This window comes from Kogia breviceps, chromosome 2 (genome assembly GCF_026419965.1).
Source record: "Kogia breviceps isolate mKogBre1 chromosome 2, mKogBre1 haplotype 1, whole genome shotgun sequence".
Classification (NCBI taxonomy): domain Eukaryota; kingdom Metazoa; phylum Chordata; class Mammalia; order Artiodactyla; family Physeteridae; genus Kogia; species Kogia breviceps.
The window spans coordinates 24,079,260-24,098,775 of NC_081311.1; the positions used below are offsets into that span (position 1 = coordinate 24,079,260).

Below are 19,516 nucleotides of genomic sequence, written 5' to 3' on the forward strand. Positions count from 1 at the left end.
TAAACATATATATAAATATTCTTTTTTTCAATTCTTTTCTATTATAGGTTATTGCAAGATATTGAATATAGTTCCCTGTGCTACACAATAAATCCTTGCTGCTTATTTGTTTTACATACAGTAGTGTATATCTGTTAATCCCATGCTCCTAATTTATTCCTCACCCTCTTCCTCTTTGGTAACCGTAAGTCTGTTTTCTATGTCTGTTGAGTCTGTTTCTGTTCTGTAAATAAGCTCATTTGTACTATTTTTTAGATAACGCTGCTGTCTATCTCTCTCCCTCAAAACGCATGGAGCCCATTCCCCTGACCAGCTCATGGGAACCCTGGGCTTTTCCACAGTTGAGTGATGTCACTATGACTCGTGGCCCTGGACAGGCTTCTCAGTTTTCCGTCACTCAGAGGCTTCAGCTCAACCAGGGCTTACATTGTTGGGTACTTTGATACCCCAAAATATAAAATGCGACCTCCTTCTCCCTAAATTCATGCCAAACACAAAAGGGGTGGGGCTTCCACGAATTAGAAAAGCATCAAGCACGGCCACATAGATGCCAGCTTCAGAACAAGTACATCTGGGTAAATATAATCTCAAGGAACAACATCAAACAGCTTTTCGGGGCAAAGAACCTGAGCCAGAAGCTCCAGACTTCAATCTACAGATAGACCACGGACCGGGGAGAAGAGAACTGAGGGATTCAGGAGGGAACATAGCAAACTCCTAGAATCCTCACTGTCAAAGAGCGCTCTTTTTGATAAAAATCTAATAATCTGTGCGAGATTGGTTATTATGGGTGGCTAACAACTACCTTTGTTAGCTAATGGCCCAAGATGAGGCCAAGAGCAGTTTTTACTCTAATAACTGTCTGGTAAATGCAGCCGTGATTGATTTGGAGGGAATTATGAGCACGATAAAAGTTTCAAGGGACATTTCCTTCTTCACGCATGTGACCCACAGTATAAACCTGTTCCCTGCTGTTCTGTTTTTTTGCCACTGAAATACATTGGGCACTGTACCTGGCAGGCAAGGCCCACTCTTGGCAGAATTAGGAACATGGGCGGGGCAGGTCGTTGCAGTAGAGGAAAGAAAAGGTTTTTTCTTTGTCTTCATTTTTAAATGCAGCAGACGTGTCAGGTAGAAAGTGAATAGGCAGTACTTAGTTGTTCTAGAGCAGGTAACATTCATCATGTGTCAGGCTGGGTGCTAAGTGGCATTTTGCACACTGTTCAGAAAAACATTGATGTTGACCTGAGATCACCATCTTTAGAAAGACCTGTGGGCAAGACTGGCCCTTTGCTGGCATCTGGGAACTTGGCTCTGTGAGTGTTTCCAGTCAACAGTGAGCTGATAAGATTGGTTCACTCTGCCTAGACTATATATATATTTTTTTTAACCAATGATAGGGTTTATTCCGCAAAAGTGCTTTCCTCGGGGAGTCTGGAATTTTGGTATACCCTAGGCAGAGGATGGCTACTTGACCAGTCCCCAGTAAAAGCCACGGGCACTGAGTCTCCAATGAACTTCTCTGGTAAATAGCCCTTCATATCTGTTGCTACAATTCATTGCTGGAGGAATTATGCATGTTTTATGTGACTCCATGGGGAGAGGACTCTTGGAAGTTTGCACTTAGTTTCCTCCAGACTCTGTCTCACTGGCCTTTTCCCTTTGCTAATCTCGACGTGTCTCCTTTCAGTGCAATGAATTATAGTCTGAAGTATGACTATATGCTGAGTCTTATGAGTTCTTCCAGCAAATCACTAAACCTGGTGGGGGGATGTCTTGGGGACCCCTGACACATACACATAATCCAATTTGATTCTCATAGTCTTGCTATAATCTAAGAATTAAAGGTGAGGAATCAGGGGTTTATAAAGACTAAGAAAGTTGACTGACAGCAGACATTTCACAAACGGATATGATCAGAATTCAAACACTGGTCTCCCTTGCTCTAAACTTGGCTCATAAATACTTTGCACACCACCCACCTGGGTTTCTGACCTGTTGCTTCTGACACAGAATTATTATTGTCGGTGTGGTGTGGTTATCACTCCTGGGGCTATTGGTGGCCCGTTTCTCACAGCACCTTCCCTCCCTCACCAGAATGTAAACTCTGCAAGGGCAGGGCCATCTTTGTATTGTTGCCTCTCAGTGCCTAGCAGAAGGCCTTGCATAGATTAAGAACTCAACAAATAGTCATTGAATAAATTAGTGAATGATTGGGTGTGTTACTTGTGTTTCCTATTTATTGTTACAAGATCCCTGTGAAGCAAGGTGTCACTTAGAATTAAGGCATTTTGAAACTGAAGTTCAGAAGACCCAGAGGAGAAATCATTTATCTCATGGTCATGTAGTGTGGCATCTTTAAGGATATAACACATATAATCCAGATCTTTCTCCATGCACTTCCCTCATCACTGCTGGTCCTTATGCCACTATTTGACCAGAATGCTAGGAGACCAGCTAGGTCACTGTTTGCCAGGGACCTTTTAAGTGTAAGTTGTTTATATAGTAGTGTTTATATCTTTACTGAGTTGTTAATTGAAAAGGTGCCCCTTGTTTTCACCTAGATTCCTTTAAAGCATTTAATTTTCATCATATGTAGCATATTACCACCCAAACTATTGTGGAGTATATAAGAACCATAGAAGTCCTTAGACCCGTGTGTATCACTATAACGTATAGGAAACCAATAACAGCCCCTAACAGCATTTCCTGGACCCAACATTCTAAAATCACATTAAGTTTCAGTTTATATGAGTCAAGTCCCAGGATAGCAAAGGCACAAAATACTTCCAGGACTAACACACAATTCTGGAACGTCAACTGTTGTTTTGGTTTGTGCCAAGCAACAGCCAACAGCCATGAAATACATTCTAGGACAACAAAAATATGTTGGTGGGTTCTTAGAATTATTCACACCTGGGATAAACTTGAAGTAACTTTGGATGTAAGAATTAAGTTATTTTGTGTATTCAGTTCTACACTTAAAACAATCTGGGCATGGGTTTCTTTAATCCTTCTTCGGCTCTTCCAACGGAGAGAACAATTTACTTTGATTTGTGCTCCCTTCACTCAGAGTAGCTTGAAAATGAACCTGTGGCTGCGAATCAGATGACTTCCCTCTTTCTCTATTTTAGGAATCTCCAAAGCAAAGGGAAGGGACTTTCACGTGAATGTGTTTGCATGCGCACACTTGCTTACGTCAGAACAGAGTGGAGCTGAAAAGAGAGGCCAAGTGGTAATGTTATCCAATCTTTCAAAATAATCGGTCTACTTTAATATTATGAAACTCAAACACAGATTAGGTCACATCTCAATCTTTTGATTGGGGTCATCATTTGGGGTAGTAGTCACACCAAATCTTGCTCAGCTTGGAATCCCGGGAAGTCTGAACAAAGGGAGTTGTCAACTGGGAAGAAAGTAAGAGAGGTGATGGCTCACGCTACTTACAAACCACGTGCAGGAAGAGGACAGCTGTGTCTGAGCCCAGGCTGTTCTCCGCATAGGCTGTCACCTGGAAGATCCCCGCACTCTTGTACACATGCTTGATGCCGTCCTCAATGGGACTGAAGTTAGCATAGGACACTGCGATCCCATCCCCAAAGTCAAGCTGGATGTTTGTCCTTTGGAGATCACCCTGCAAGGTGGAATAGCAGTTGGCCTGGGCCCATTCACATGGTCCAGCCTGACTCCTATTTGATACTTGGTCCTGTGCCTTCAGCATCACCCTCTGAGGCCCTAATCTCTCCCAGAGGGCTGAAACACCCTCGACACAACCATCAGACTCTCTCTACTGGGCACTATGAACAGGTACAATGGACCTATTGCCCCTGTATGCCCAAGCTTGGGGCAGCCTGATTTGGTTGACAGTGGCAATTGTGGATAAGGTAGAGCCTCTGTGAAGCTAGGAACTGGAGAAGCCAAGGGCTTCCCTGACTCCCTCATACACATTGTTTAATAATTTCTCTCCTGTGTCGTCATCTTTGTTGTCGTCCTCCTCCTCCTCATCGCAGTAGTAGTAGTAACAGCTAATACTGATAAAGTTTCTTTTCAGTTCTAAGCAATTAATCCCCTCACACTCTATAATGTAGAGAGTATTACCGGACCCATTTCTAAAATGGGGACAAAAATAAATTAAGTAATTAGATCAAAGTCTTTGCAGCCAATACTGGAAGAGCCAAGTTTTTAACCCAGGCAGTCTGGTGTCAATACTCTCAACCACCATGCTATAACTATAAGTGTCCCATTTTTTAGAATTTATTATTAGGTTCCAATCATTATGCTAATCACATATTATATAATACCATCTTTAAAGTAACTCTGTGAGATAGGATGATTATTTCCATTCTACAGATACTGCATACCAGCTGAAACTAGACCTGTGCTCTGTTGACCTTGGGTTTCCCTAAACCTGCCTAAGCTCCATCTTCCCTAAAGCCTTTTTTGACCACCTCAGCTCACAGATATGTCTGCCTCTTGGGATGCTAAGAGACCCCGGGTGCTGCCTGCGGAGGTGATGTCAGTGGTTCATTTGAGTGCATCTTACCATCCCAAGTTGATCCTTAGCTTATTAAGGGCTGATATGGAACCCCATCCTTTCTTGTCCTTCTCCCCACTATATTGGGCCAACACTCTGGATAAATTCATTGAACCTGACCATAAGATAAGGATTCTGGATGAAAAAGAAGAGTCGGGTCTCTCTACTTATTAACAAAGATGGTTGATGGAATAGAAAGAGAAATACATCATTCTGGAATTATCTGCCCAGTGAATGTGCATTCATCACAGTTTGACTTTTCTGTCTCTTCCCCCGTGGCAATCCAGATGTGAGTTGGTTGGTATCAAAATATTGATAGGTGCTACCTTGCCCCTCACACAATGTCAACTCTCCTTGAGTTTATGAATATAAATTAAAGTGGAAATGAACTGAAGGCAATTCAAATGGATAAGATCATGGCTGTTCACATCTATTCAAGAGAAGTTTTTTATAGAGCTGGTCCTGGAAACTCCCTAGTGGGAATGTGATAATGACCTCCTCTGAATATTAAATGTCTTTAATTCAAGCACCCAGTGTGGATGAAGCCTAAAGAATCTGTCAGCCCAGGATAAGGAACCCTCACCGTCCTGTCCAGTGTGGGCCAGACTTTAAAGGTCTCTCAAGTATTCAGAGTTAGGGGGAAAACACCTGGCCTGCTTTGGTCTCCTTCCAAGCTCTCAAGAGCACACAGTAATTTGCATTTAAATTTAAATGGCTTTGTAAATCAGGCAAGCTCTCTTGCCCTAGCACCTCAGAAAGGAGTGCCTGAAAAATTCCCTGGTTTGGAAACAGATGAAACAACTCATACAGGAAGCAAGAAGCATACAGCAGAGCTATTTCTACCCTGGAATGAATGAACACAGTCTGATTTTACTGCCCAGATTGCAGAAGACCTAAAAAGTGAACTAATGGAGCAGGTAGCTGATGGAAAATCAACTCATATGACATTGTTTATAAAAATAAGTTTAAAGGGTTAGGATCACTTTCCCCCACCCTCACACTCATACTTTCAAGACCCTTTGAATAAGGGTCTTTTTTTCCTTATTCCTTGGATAAGGAAAAAAATGTGAATTCCCTTCTTCCGGCGAAGTTTACAGTATGCAGTCTAATGATAATAAACATTCCTCCAAAGATGCAGACCCTAAAGTGATACCTCAAAGAATATATTCAAATTTGCACCTGCCCAGAGACAAGGGGCCCCACTTCCGTATTGTGGGATGAAGGGAACAGGGTCCCTAAATATCCCAAAGACCTCTTTTACTCCTTCCATCTTCTCCCAGGAGTCTTCACTTCTCACCATTGACTTTGTTACAAGGACTGGTGGGAAAACGTGATCTTTCTTCTCTTCCCCTCTGGAAGTAGGTGATGACCTGCTTGTGAGTTCTGACCTCACAGACTCAAGAGGGTCTCCCCTACCTCCTCCATGAGAATGATGAAGGTCGCATTGTGTCCCTGCTCTGCCACCAGGCGCCCATCGGTCGTCACCACGTGGAGGCCGTGAGGGGCTTTTCCGGGGCATATCTGGGCCTTGGCGGTGTACTTCTCCCTCAGTCCGTCTGTGCAGTTGTTGGACACGATCCGCCGGTACCTGAGAGGTATTGACCACTGTCAGTGGTGGGGTTTGTGCCAGCGTGTGCACCCTCGCATGAGCACGTACAGCAGAGCGTGCAGGAGACCAAGAGCGAGACAGAGACTCCGCACAGCTGCATCTAAAGGCTGAGTCCCAAAGACAACAGCCATTCAGGATGCTAAGCAAACGCTGAGAAACCGCTATCCCTCCATCTCAGGAAGAGCAGCTCCTTAAACATTATTATCGATCCTACCTGGTGAAACGCAGATCGGATCAGTGTCTAAACCAGGCAAGAAAAATCAATGTCTGACTCACATATGATACAGCAGGAGACAGACCCACTGGACTAGGGAAGCAAGGAAAGCAGGTGCTTCTCTCTGCGATGGAGAGGCTTGTGCCTACCTCCCTGAGGCCAGAAAGCAGCTGGATCAGCCTTCTTCTAACTGTGACTACTCAGGAAGCCTCTTCCGGTCTTCCCTTTACCCCCAGGACATCATCCCATCCCCTAACGCCTAATAGCCCTTACTGTGGAGCCGCTGGGCTCTTTTACAGCACATTTTCTCTCCTTGTTAATATTTCATTTCTCACTCATCACCAATGCCAGACTAGAAGCACAAGTTTGAAACTCTTATTTGATTCTGCTATGGTAAAACTGCCTCAGAGAAGAAGCTTGCATGGGAAAACCTCCTTGTAAACACTGTGACCTTTAGGTTAAGGGCATCTTTGCACACAGTGATGACATGACATCTTGCTTGACCACTGACCCCAGCACATGAAGCCGAGAGCTTGCCCACAGCCCTGACCTGCATGACAGACTTTATTTCCAGGCACATCACTGTGTAAGGCTGCATGAAATCAGTACTCTGGTAAAACCACATAAAACAAAGGCACCACAGACACCGCCACAGCCACCACCATCATCACCATCATCACATCACATCTTCTTTCACCCTGTGTGTCAGGAGTAACCAACCAGTCCATCCATGTTGTCTTTTTCTGGTGGCCTTGAAAGCAGGTGAAAGCAAATTCCTTAGGAGTGATACCAGTCCTCCACTATCCCTGATAATTCCTCTCTCCCTGCCCTTCACATACTGCTGAATTACCATCCCCACATCTCCATCCAGAGATCTCAGGAGGATGTCAAGCAAATGTTACATGTAGTTATTGCCTCATATGCAATCGCAATATACCCTCTTACAGATATATCAATATATTATTTTTAATGGTCAACTGATTTCATAATGGTTCTAGAGCTGCTCTGTCCAATAAGCTAGCCACTTTCCACCTGTGGTTACTGAGAACTTGGTTAGTGGTGTGTGTTGAAATGATAATATTTTGGACATACTGAGTTAGATAAAATATATCATCAAAATTAATTTCTCATTTAAAAAAAATCTTTTTCAGTGTGGCTATTTTAAAACGTTACATTACATATGTGGCTCGTATTATAGTTCTTTTGGTCAGCACTGGTCTATATAATCAAACTTTTCCAACCTACACTTTCTTGCTGAGCTTTAGTCATTTAGAAGATATTGAGTTTTACTTATGATAGATATTTTGGTGGGTATCATGTCCTAATGCACACTTGATATCATCCAACTCTTCAGCCTCAACTGGCCGGCTGGTTGACAATTTGTACTATAAGCCAACATTTAAGCAACCAGGAGATTCACTTGTAGTGAATCTTTTGAAAAAAATGAATAGTTTTTCCCTTTCATCTTCTTGATTTATTTGATGGCTACTGGGGGTTTTGGTACACCTAACTTGCTTAAACTTGGGTCTACCTACACATGTCACAGGATCATATGAGAAGCCCTAATGCAATTATCTTCCAGCTATGTCCAGGAATGTTCTGTCTGGGAATTTGGTGGCGTAGCTGATCTTCTGTGCCCATTATATTCCCCTTTCTCCAACTTCCTAGCACTTTAGTCTCTGACACCACGTGTCTTTTAAGTTTCATGCTGCTGGATCTGTAGTTTGAGTGGCTTAAATCCCTAAGACCATTCCTGTACAATAAAATGACATCAACAGTGCTTAAACCTCAGCTCAGATCCCAGGAATAGCTAGCTCCCTAGGAACCAAATTTTTGGCTAAAAAAGGTATGTTTCTCAGAGTATCTCAGACCACTCAATATATCTCTTCCATCATGTTTTTTCTTCCTCTGTAGACATCAGTTGGGTAGATAGTACCCCTACCACTATTTTACAACCAAGTAAGGTAAAAGTGCTGAGCTGGTGAGTAACTTGTGTGAGATGTTAGAAGATCCATTGGAAGAGCTGAGACTGAATTCCAGAACACTTTAGTCCCTTGCTACTCAAAGACTAGTGCTAGGACCAGCAATGCTGACATCGCGTGGGAGCTTGTTGAAATGAAGAATCTCAATGCCACTCTAGATCTCCGAAATCAGAAGCTGTATTTTAACAAGATCCCCAGGTGATTCACAGCACATTAAATTTTAAAAAGCACTGTCTCAGACCACCAATCCACTTTCCAAGTCTGTTCTAGGTCATAGGAGTGTCAAAGGAAAGGGGAAGACAACAGATCTCCAAGGAAAATTTTTTCAAGCATCTGAGTGAGTAAGTAATAAGTGAACAAAGAGAGAAACATACATGACTTGACAAGTACAGAGAGTGTGCCTTGACCTTTGTATTCCAGGAGTTCCTAGGATGGGACTTCTGACTTTTCACTCTAAGTTTTCATCATCAGTCTACGAGAGCTTCGGTTCATCTATCGCTAGAAAGCACTGTAGTATGTGCACACCACTAGTGTTAATTTATTTCCATCGGGGTCTGGAAAATAAGGTGGCATCGCTTTCCGAAAGAAAAGGTCTGATCAAATAATAGCTATGGTATTTCAGAGGCAAATAGCATTTGGGTAATAGATTTCTGGGTAATCAGAAATCTCTCTCTTTTTTTTAACACCTTTATTGGAGTATAATTGCTTTACAATGGTGTGTTAGTTTCTGCTTTATAACAAAGCGAATCAGCTATACATATACATATATCCCCATATCCCCTCCCTCTTGTGTCTCCCTCCCAACCTCCCTATTCCACCCCTCTAGAAATCTCTTTTGATGCTCCAAAAAAGCTAGCTTCAGCTAAAGAATCCTTCAGCTTTCCTCAGAAGCCACTTGTTACAAACAAACTCTATCTATACTCCACCTTGATTCAGTAGGTATCCTCCTTTGATCCCAACTTAGGGAAACAGGGAAACAGTGATTGGAGTTCCTTCAGGTGTTTTACTTACCCAGTGCTGTTAAGGTAGCTTTGACCAAGGCTGCAGTCCTTGGATGGGGATGCTGGATTGTACCAGAAAGCTGGGACACACTGGCTTTCTCCATGTCTCTCATAGCCATAGTCACTGTCAAGAAAATAAATACTGCATACTGGTGTAGATGCACAAATGTGAAAATACCCATAGGCACACAAAAACACATCCCTTTAACCATCCCCAAAGCTGCAACACATTCTTTAAATATTCCCAGTAGAGACAAATATTCATATTTTGAAAATGGATTTTCAGATTTGGAAATAATCCCCAAATCATTCAGAGTTCAGTGTATAGAAGACATAATAGATTATCAGATGGAGAGCCCAGGCTTAAAAAAGTATGGATGTACATAATGTGGCGGGTACACTGGCTTGGGCTGGGTTTGAGGGATGCTGTAAGCTTAAGTATATTTTGGATCACAGTGGATTTACTGAAATAAGTAGGTGACAACCTAGAAGATGACTTTAAAGGTCAAGATTAATTTCTGTGTTCAGATTCCACACTTTATTCCAAAATGGAATTCATTGATCTTATTTTCATTTTTTCTGAAATTCTCTCTCAAACAAATATACACATTTGCATTCACATATACACAGTCATTCAAACTTTTCCCAACTATTTATAACACAGGTCCCTTGTTTCCTTTAGGAAAAAACAAAACACACACACACACACACACACACAAAAAAAAAAACCCCACAAAAACTATACTGTAGCTCTTTTTCATGTTTTTGTAAAAGTCTAGCCATAGTAAAATGAAGAAAGAAAGTCTGGTATGATTTTCTGCTCCTTTCCTCCACATTCCAAAGTGAGGAAGTCACAGGCCAGTGTAGGAGAGGAGCTCTCCCATCTGAAATGTAAACGGTGTTGCCTTACTTCTTGGACTTTTATAAAGCTCCCAGAAACTTACATTCCAGGGTAGAAAAAGAACAACAAAGTAGACATTATTCCTCTTGTAACCAACCCCAGGTCATTGAAGGTGGCTTAAATTGGTGGGAGGAGTCATGCCTCCAAGTCAAGCACCCACCCAAAGATGTCCTGAAACCCACAGACAGGGCAGAACAATTGAATACTGATCCACTGAGTGTTAATAAAACATAAAATAGGCAAATCGCTCTCTCCAGACCCACCCCTCCTTTCGTTTTCTGCTCTCCTATTCTTTGGACCAAGATTTAATTAAAGTCCAATGAAAATAGATGCAAATCGTCTATGTGGGTAACTAGGATAGCAATGAAAGGGAGACAGAAAGAAAAGTTTAATTGCACATTTATTTATTACTCAGTATGTGCCTTATCCTGTGAAGGAAGTGCCATAATCCTTATCCTCAAGAGGTTTTCTGTCTTTTGGAGAGAGGAAGACAACATACCTCAAATCCAACAAAAGAACAGAGTAATACAGTATCGAGCAGAACACAATGTGATACAGTATGAAGCAGTACAGTTAAGAAGTACCAATTGACTGATGAGATTATATAAATTATCTTCTCGGTTTGACCTCATCCTACCTTGTCAACACCCTCCTCCAAACCAAACTCAGGCCAACATTTAACCCTTTTTGTCTTTGTCTGTGTGATGTCCGGGGGGGCTTGTGTGTGTGTGTGTGTTTTAATATAAATTTATTTATTTTGGCTGAGTTGGGTCTTCGTTGCTGTGCGTGGGCTTTCTCTAGTTGCAGCGAGCGGGGGCTACTCTTCGCTGCGGTGTGCAGGCTTCTCATTGAGGTGGCTTCTCTTGTTGCAGAGCATGGGCTCTAGGCATGTGGGCTTCAGTAGTTGTGGCACGCGGGCTCAGAAGTTGTGGCACGCGGGCTCTAGAGCACAGGCTCAGTAATTGTGGTGCACGGGCTCAGTTGCTCTGCAGCATGTGGGATCTTCCCAGTTCAGGGCTCAAACCCGTGTCCCCTGCATTGGCAGGTGGATTCTTAACCACTGCACCACCAGGGAAGTCCTGCCCAGGGCTTTTGAAGCACTCTACCCTTTTCTGTTTCAGGTGGTTTCCTATGTATCCTTCTTCAATATCTAGGTCTGATGAAGCCATTCTTGCTTCCCTGGACCAAACCTTTGTGTTTCTAGCATTTCAGAAACATCAAGGCTACAAAAGAGCAAACCCTTCTGTTGGTTTTGTTCCGCAATATAAGAGTCTAGAATAGGACACTGAAGGTGTTGAATAAATATTTACTGGGTGAATGATACTCTAATTACATTTTTAAATGACTGTACAAATTATCCCATGGCATCTGGTCTATTTCTGCAGGGAGACTGTGAGCCCATGGTTGACTTCCCAGTGCGGACCACAGAGAGAATCCCAGGTGCTCAACAGATGCCTGTGGAGTGAGTGTGAGCTTGAGGCACTGCAAATCGCTACACGGAAAGGTGAAGGTCAAGACCAGCTTTGATACAGCAAGTTTAAATGAAACTGGAAGAAAAGGAGAAAGGGACATGTCTGTCGAGGTCATCTTTTTCCATGCCTTCCCCGATCAATGATTGGAGATCTTCCAGCCTGAGAGTTCATATGGACTCAATATTGTGCCAGCTGGTAACTGCCCATGAGAGCCAACTTGAAATTCTAGGAATTTTGCAAGTTAGTTAATGGTTGTTAAACACAACTATTATCGAAAACTAAGTTATACAAAATTTCAATTAAATAAATTATATTCAAAGGATAATAAATAGCGAAAACACAGAAATTCCTCATTTTTTGCTGCATTATTATATGCAATAAATATTATATATAAAATGTCATTGTATATCATTTTATTATTTAGACTCTTGAAGTCATCTATGTCTATGTATCTATACAGTAAATACATAGATACATGTTGTGCTTCCTAATTCTTCATTCAATGATGCCATGTTGGTAACTTGAAATCAGATATGGTGGGAATATTTATAGCAATCAGCAAACACTACTAGTCAGGGCTTATTTATTTGTTTCTTTGTTCCCAGAGAGCTGGTGGTTAAACATTTTCCAGTACAGCACTGGATATCTGATTTCTAAGCATTGTTTATCTGCAGAAAGATTTGGGCTGTGGTGTGTCTGCACTATTTCTAGAAAATTCCCTGCTTCTTTTATGAGGTAAATCTATTGAATATCCTGTGAATCCTAAGAAATAGTAATTTCTGAAGGAAGGGTGTTCTCCTAAACAGCTCTGGGAAGGAGAGAAATGTCTTATTTCTCCTTGCTAAATGTAACCATCTTTAGCAGTTCTGTTTAGCTCTGCTACCTGTTAGTGATGTAGTAATTTAAAAAGGTGCATCAGCCATGCTGCTTTGCTCCAAAGAGAAAAAGCACCTCATTAATATTTAATAACATTAATGGAAGCATCACTGGCTACACCCAAGCTGTGGACTTCTTCATTAACTTCTGCTAAATGTATATTAAAATCTCTCATCCTGTCCAAGCTCCCTCAGCTCTGGAGTTTTTATGATGTCAGCAAATAAGCAGTCCCAACTGCTGCTCCAGCTTCTTGAGGAAAAGTTGCTTTCTGTTGAATTGTGACATTTGGAGAGAATGTACCAGAAAGTTTGATTTGCCTCTGGGAAGTAAGCTGCCACAGCTTCTGCAAACACACAGATAGTTTCCATTAAGAAATAAGTCACCTCTGTGGTTTTCTTGACTATAAAAGGGTTTAGAACTTCTAAAAGCTTATGGGAAAACTTGTCCATTTAGGACACATAGGGATCTACTGTCCTCCAAGTCCCATCCAGGAGAAGCCTCAGACAATCCAAAGAAGGAATAGACAAGAAAAGGTTCAGAAATCAAAAAGCTTCTGCATGTCAGAATAGGAAGGGACACCTGTATTCCTTGGGTTCAATCCCCTCAGTTGACAGATTGGAAAGGAGAAGAAGAGGAGAAATGACTTGTTAAAGATTGTACACACCTGATGATGTTAACCAAAAGTGATAATTGAGACCCCTGATCCCTGGTTCAGCATTAGTACAAGCCCATGAAACACCCATTTAATCAGTAGGGAGGGCCTAAGGTCATTCTGAGCCTCTTGGAGCCATCCAAGAAGTCATGGTCTCTGCTGGCCCGGTGGTAGGGGGTACCCTACTCTCAGACTATGCACTACCCCATCATAGCCTCATCGACCCCCAGTTCCTCCATTTCCCCATTTGGGAGCTGAGGCTCTAGGATGAGTGTTCCACAGGTGTCTCTGTCTCATTTTAGGAGACAATAGAGCACGCTGGGTTTAGGATCAGATAGAGGTTTTTGGCAGCCACAGCATGAACACTCAGAAAAGAGAAGCAACCACAACAAAAACCACAACAAAAACAATGGACTAATAATTAAAATCATCATCATTTGCTAAGTCATAGCCTAAATGTAGCTACAGAGATAGAAAGATAATTATATCCAAACCATTTCAGAAATTGTTTGAAAAATCAAACAATCATCACTCAAGTGTCTCTCCTAATCTAACCCCATGCTACCCATCTGGCCATACCCCTCTATTCGTCAACAACCTTCCTATATCTGCTTTCTTGGATGTGCTGCCCATTTTCCTCATACTTATTCAGCAGCAAGTCTATACAGCTCCATCACCACTTCCTGTAGGAAGCCTTCCATCATAACTCCAGTCCTCAGTGATCTCTTTGCTCTGACCATTCCTAGAACTTGCAGGTAGGACCAATGCTGTCCCACAGAACTTTCTGTGATAATGGGAATGTTTTACATCTATGCTATCCAATATGGTAGCCACTTGCCACATGTGACTTTTGAGCACCCAAAACGTGGCTAGTGGAACTGAAGAAATGAATATTTCATTGTACTTAATTTTTTTTTTTAATTTTTGAATTTTATGTTATTATTTTTTATACAGCAGGTCCTTATGAGTCATCCATTTTATACACATCAGTGTATACATGTCAGTCCCAACTGTCCAATTCATCACCCCCCCACCCCCACCCCCCACCGCTTTGCCCCCTTGGTGTCCATACGTTTGTTCTCTACATCTGTGTCTCAATTTCTGCCCTGCAAACCGGTTCATCTGTACCGCTTTTCTAGGTTCCACATATATGCACTAACATGCGATATTTGTTTTTCTCTTTCTGACTTACTTCACTCTGTATGACAGTCTCTAGATCCATCCACGTCTCTACAAATGACCCAATTTCATTCCTTTTTATGGCTGAGGAATATTCCATTGTATATATGTACCACATCTTCTTTATCCATTCATCTGTCGATGGGCTCACTGTATGTAATTTTAATGCAAATAACCACATGTGGCTAGTGGCTACTATACTGTACAGCATAGGTCTGGATCATGAAATTCAGCACCCAATTATACTCTATTATTTCCTATCATCCCTTCTTTGTATCCAATAACTCTGGCTAATACATCTTCAATTTTTCTACAATGCCTAGTCTATAGAAAAAATATGCCTGATTGGGCCCTATATGCAGAATACTAAAGGTTGACTAGATTTCAGACGTGCCTGAATTTATGTACTATGGCACCCCAAATCTCTTCCCCTCGTTGGTCTACACTGCCACTTGATAAACTTGCTCTGTGGATCTGGAGCCATACTGGACATGGAAGGTAAACACTAAGACATACTGAGACTTTGGGAATTCACTGGTGGTCCAGTAGTTAGGACTCCACGCTTTCACTGCCAAGGGCCTGAGTTCAATCCCTGGTTGGGAAACTAAGATCCCACAAGCTGCGAGGTGTGGGCAAAAAAGACATACTGAGACTTGAGACTCTGGAGTAGCATATTATTATTTGGAATGAGTTACACTTAACCTCTCTTGTCTCGATTTCTTCATTTATAAAATGCCTATGGTAACAGACTCTCTTTCCAAGAGCTGGTTGGGAAGATTAAGTAAGTTAATCCATCTAAAAAACTTGGCACCTAGTAGGTGCTCAGCAAAATTACTGCTGTGTGAGTGGTTGGATGAAGGCGTAAGAAAGAGAACAATTTGGCATAATCTCTGGTCCAACTTGGTTTCTTACTGAACAAATGCATTTGGACCTCCCAGGGGGCAAATACTTCCTAGGAGCCCTCATAGGACTTCAGAGCAGCTCCCTTTCCTGACTACTCAGTAGTTTCTGACAAACTTACTTCTCACGGAGGATTTGCTCCTAGCCCCTCACCAGTGCCATGATGGAGGTTGCTACAGAGAGGTTCTGTACAGTAAACATAAGGATGGGGGATTTCTGAGGCTGTTAAGTAGAAACATCAATATTTATGTAAAATTCACACTTGTTACTGACACCCGCTCTGGATGGAAGGGTGAAAGTTGCGAAAGTCAATGGTGCCCTACAAGTAAAGGCATCTGAGAATCTATAAAGCCTTCCTTCTTAAGCAGAACGATACGGGCAGAAAATTCCTCTGTGAACCCAGGCTGCACTCCTTAACTTTTCCACCAGAATCAACGCATTTAATCCATCCTTCCCAGTCTCTACTCTCTGCTGTCTCTGAGACTTAAAAGTTGCAGGACCAATCCAATGAACGTGACCTGATTTGGCTTAGGGAAACAACTAGGTGGAATATGCATGGTAATCACTTATACTAACCAAGCTGGGGTCTTCAGATTCTTTAGCTAACACTTCCTGGTAGGAAGGAACATTGACAAGGAGACAGGGCTATGAAACTGTTGCCATACACGGATTTTTCAGCATGAGCATTAAAGACAAACAAACAGACAAACTATATTTGAGGGAAAAACTGTATTTTTAACTGATACCTATGCTTATTGAAGTTGACTTAAAACTAAAACAAAGAAAAAATATTTAAACACTCAGTCCCATTGTCCATGAAAACCACCATAACAACAACAAAAAATCCCAGAACTTTCAGAATCAAACTCTCTCTGCCATACTCAAAAGTAGTGCAAAAATACTTTCAGGTCACATGATTTTTTTTGCTTTTGTTCTCAGATTATGACTACTAACCCAGCTTCAAGTCCTGTGTGTTTGTTAGTCCTAACTCAGACTCAGGTGGTTCTATCTTCTTTTTAATATGAGGTATGATTGGCTACAGAGAGCCAAACATACCATGTCTTATATATCTCCCCTCAAAATTCTATAAATCTTCTTGAACACCACACACCTATGACAATTCTAGTACCAATGGTCAAAACTACTTCATTTGGCATTGGTTTAGAGTTAATGGAACTTTCTATATTAAACTTCATCACCAGCAGTTAACTTAGATCATTTGAGGATGAGATCATTTAATTTTAGAATAAGCAAACTTGGGGACCCTATTTCTTCTGAAAAATAAAGTGTATCTAAAATAACAAAGATTTGTTTGATTTCTTGAGAAATGGCATGATATAGAGAAGAGAATGTGGAATTGAGCTAGACTTACATTTGATCCTTACCTCTTTCTCTCACTGCTAATGTAATTTCGGTCAAGTAACTTACATTCCAGATGCTAATTTTCTTCTCACTAAAATGTCATAGCAATGATACTGACATTACAGGGTGTTGGGTCCAGGTGGTACCTCTACCAATGCAAGTGTGAGAACCATAGAATACTTTGCAAGGGCTTCTCCCTCCACTTCTTTACTTATAGATGCATGTTCTGACAGCAGTTTTCCAAAGACAGGTTCAGAAATAGTTTAAGCAAAGCCATCACCATTAAAATAAATGGATAACACCCAAAGGTTCAACTTTGAAGATAGTGCTTATTTGGATGTAGAAGCTCTGATTTACTTGCTAACAATACCACGGGGACCACTTAACCCTGGGGTTCAAGATTAACAACAACCGCAGCATCAAAAGCTGTGTATACCATTACGATAAATTCCTTATTCACATTAATGATGTATGTGAATTCATTTATTCCTCCCTAGGACCCAATGAGATACATGTTATATATTTGTATTCAATAGCCTAGGAGATGAAGTCCTAGAGATTAAGTAAATTTCCCAAGGTCAAAAATTGAATATCAGAGCTGGGTTTTTTTTCCAGACTAGTAAATGTTAATGTAATTGCTGAAGAAAAAAATATTTATGTTACAATTCCTACTCTTTCTCAATTGTAAGGCTTCCCAACAATGGCTGAGGGTCTAGTACAGTTCAGAGAGACACAGGAGAAAATGTAGCATGACATATGCAAAGACAATGCACCTCTACGGAGTCAGTCTGCAGAAGGTCACAACGAAGCCTGATATTCAGATTCTGCATATTCAGGTTGACATCAATATGTTATGTACCATAATTCTGAGTGGGCTACTGTATCACTGCTATGACTATTTTTCTGGATTGTGGTTAATAATGAAAAATTATTCTTCCCAATTGTGAAAATATCCTTTGTTTCCAAAGGGTCAAAAATGCTACAGATAGGACCCTGTCATTTAAATTAAATTCCATTTAGCACATCCCATTTGGATGATTCTTGCTGAAGTCAAGCTTTTCAAGGCATGAGTTCAGGGATGAAGCGGGACAGTCATGGTCAACTAGCGGGCTTGCTGTTACCAGTTACAGTCCTAGTAGAAAGTGGGAAATGGAAGATGGTTTACAGAACAAATCAAGAAACAGGCTGGATGAAATGAGGATGGAGGGGGTGAGGCTTCTGGGCAGGGCAGCTGTTCTGTACCCATTTGGACTTATTTCTGTTATTAGACACCAGATAAGCCCTAATGCAGCTCTGTCATTGTCCTGCCCTTTTCATGTCTATAGGCTGATACCTGAGCCCTTAGTTTTGTCTTTTAACCTGGAATGGGTGATGAAAATATCTCAAATGAACTTCAGTTTTTGGCTGTGACACAGAGGAAGAATTCATCCAACTGGAATCAGCCTGGGATGACTCTACAATCACCAGTGGGGTCACCCATTCCCAGGTTTGGAAAGGTTTTTGACTCTCCTAAAAGAAACAACATTCAGAAACATCATATGACAGTTTAATGTTTACTTTGGGCTAGGCATGGAGGATGCAACAATAAAGAAGGTCTAAAATTCCTGAACTCACACACTTCCATTCTACTGGGGGAAGATGGGCAATAATAAAGAAATCAAAACACACAATCTCTCTATGTGTGATTAATACTAAGATGACAATTAAACAGGGTGATGTGCCAGAGTGCCAGGGTGTAGGTGAGATTCAATGGTCTCAGAAGGCATTTCTGAGGAGCTGCTATTTTTGCTGAGGCAAGAGTGATGAAAAGTTGCCAGCCATGCTGAGATGTGGAAGAAATCCTTGTACTTGCTGTTTCCTTTGCTAGGAATGAGTCTGGGTTAATCAAAGTGTAAGAGGTAGTAGTGTGGCTGCAAAATGGTGAGTGAGGGGAGAACAGTAAGAAGTTAAGGAACAATGGCAATGGGTCAATCATCTACAGTGGAGCAAAGAAAGAAGATTGGATTATATTTTAAGGAAGAGGGGAAGCCATTGGAGTGCTTCTAGTATAGGAGTGATAAGATCTGACTTGGGTTTTTAAAATATAATGTATAGATTTCAGGGTGACCAGAGTGGAAGCAGAGAGTGAGTTAGTAAACTGTTGGAGTGATCCAGATTGCAGCGGTCATGGGTAGAGGTGCTTTGAGTTAGAATGTGTTTTGGAAATAGAGACTTTCAAGGACTTGTGGATGGCCTGGACCTGAGGGTAAAGGGAAAAATCAAGCTCTCCTGGCATTTTGACTTAAGCAACTGAGTGGATATCAGTGTGTTTTATTGAATTTGGAAAAACTGGTCTGGGATGGGGGGTGGTGGCTTAAGAAAAGTTGAAAAACTGCTTCCACTAGTGGGTGTTCAGGAAGAATTCTGCTTGGCCACACAAAGTTTGAAATCCCTATTAGCAATTCAAAGGAAGATGGATGCTGAGTAAATAGATGGACACAAATGTCTCCATCCAAGAGGAGAGACAGGCCAGAGATGGAGGTAAATATTCGGAAATTTGTGAGTCATAAGCTAATAGGTGAGAGTCAAAGTCATTCTTTGTGGTTGTCATTAGAGGGAGAAAAAAAGAAATGATAAGAGAGCTCATTTGGAGAGCACAATTCTAGCTAACGTTTCTGGAGGTAACTCCAGAAAGGTAACTCTGAGCTCTCTGTGCCCAGTCCCACCCCTCTGGGACTCTCCAGGAGAGCTGCTAACTGAAGATGCGAAGAAGTCCCCTTGGACATGCTGCTCTGATAGAACAGTGATCTTCCCCGTGAAATCGCCTCCTCCTGTCCTCCTTCCAGGGATGCAGA

The 19,516-nt window shown here is 41.6% G+C and overlaps 1 protein-coding gene across 1 annotated transcript in view; it reads right to left on the reverse strand.

The window, feature by feature from the left end:
• Window positions 1-19,516, reverse strand: part of SORCS3 (sortilin related VPS10 domain containing receptor 3) — a 592,231-nt gene that overhangs the window by 28,040 nt on the left and 544,675 nt on the right. The window contains exons 17-19 of the mRNA XM_059052766.2: window positions 9,351-9,464; window positions 5,951-6,122; window positions 3,448-3,634 (exon numbers count right to left, since the gene is read on the reverse strand). Of these exons, the coding sequence (XP_058908749.1) occupies window positions 3,448-3,634; window positions 5,951-6,122; window positions 9,351-9,464 (473 nt within the window). The remainder of the gene's footprint in view (window positions 1-3,447; window positions 3,635-5,950; window positions 6,123-9,350; window positions 9,465-19,516) is intronic.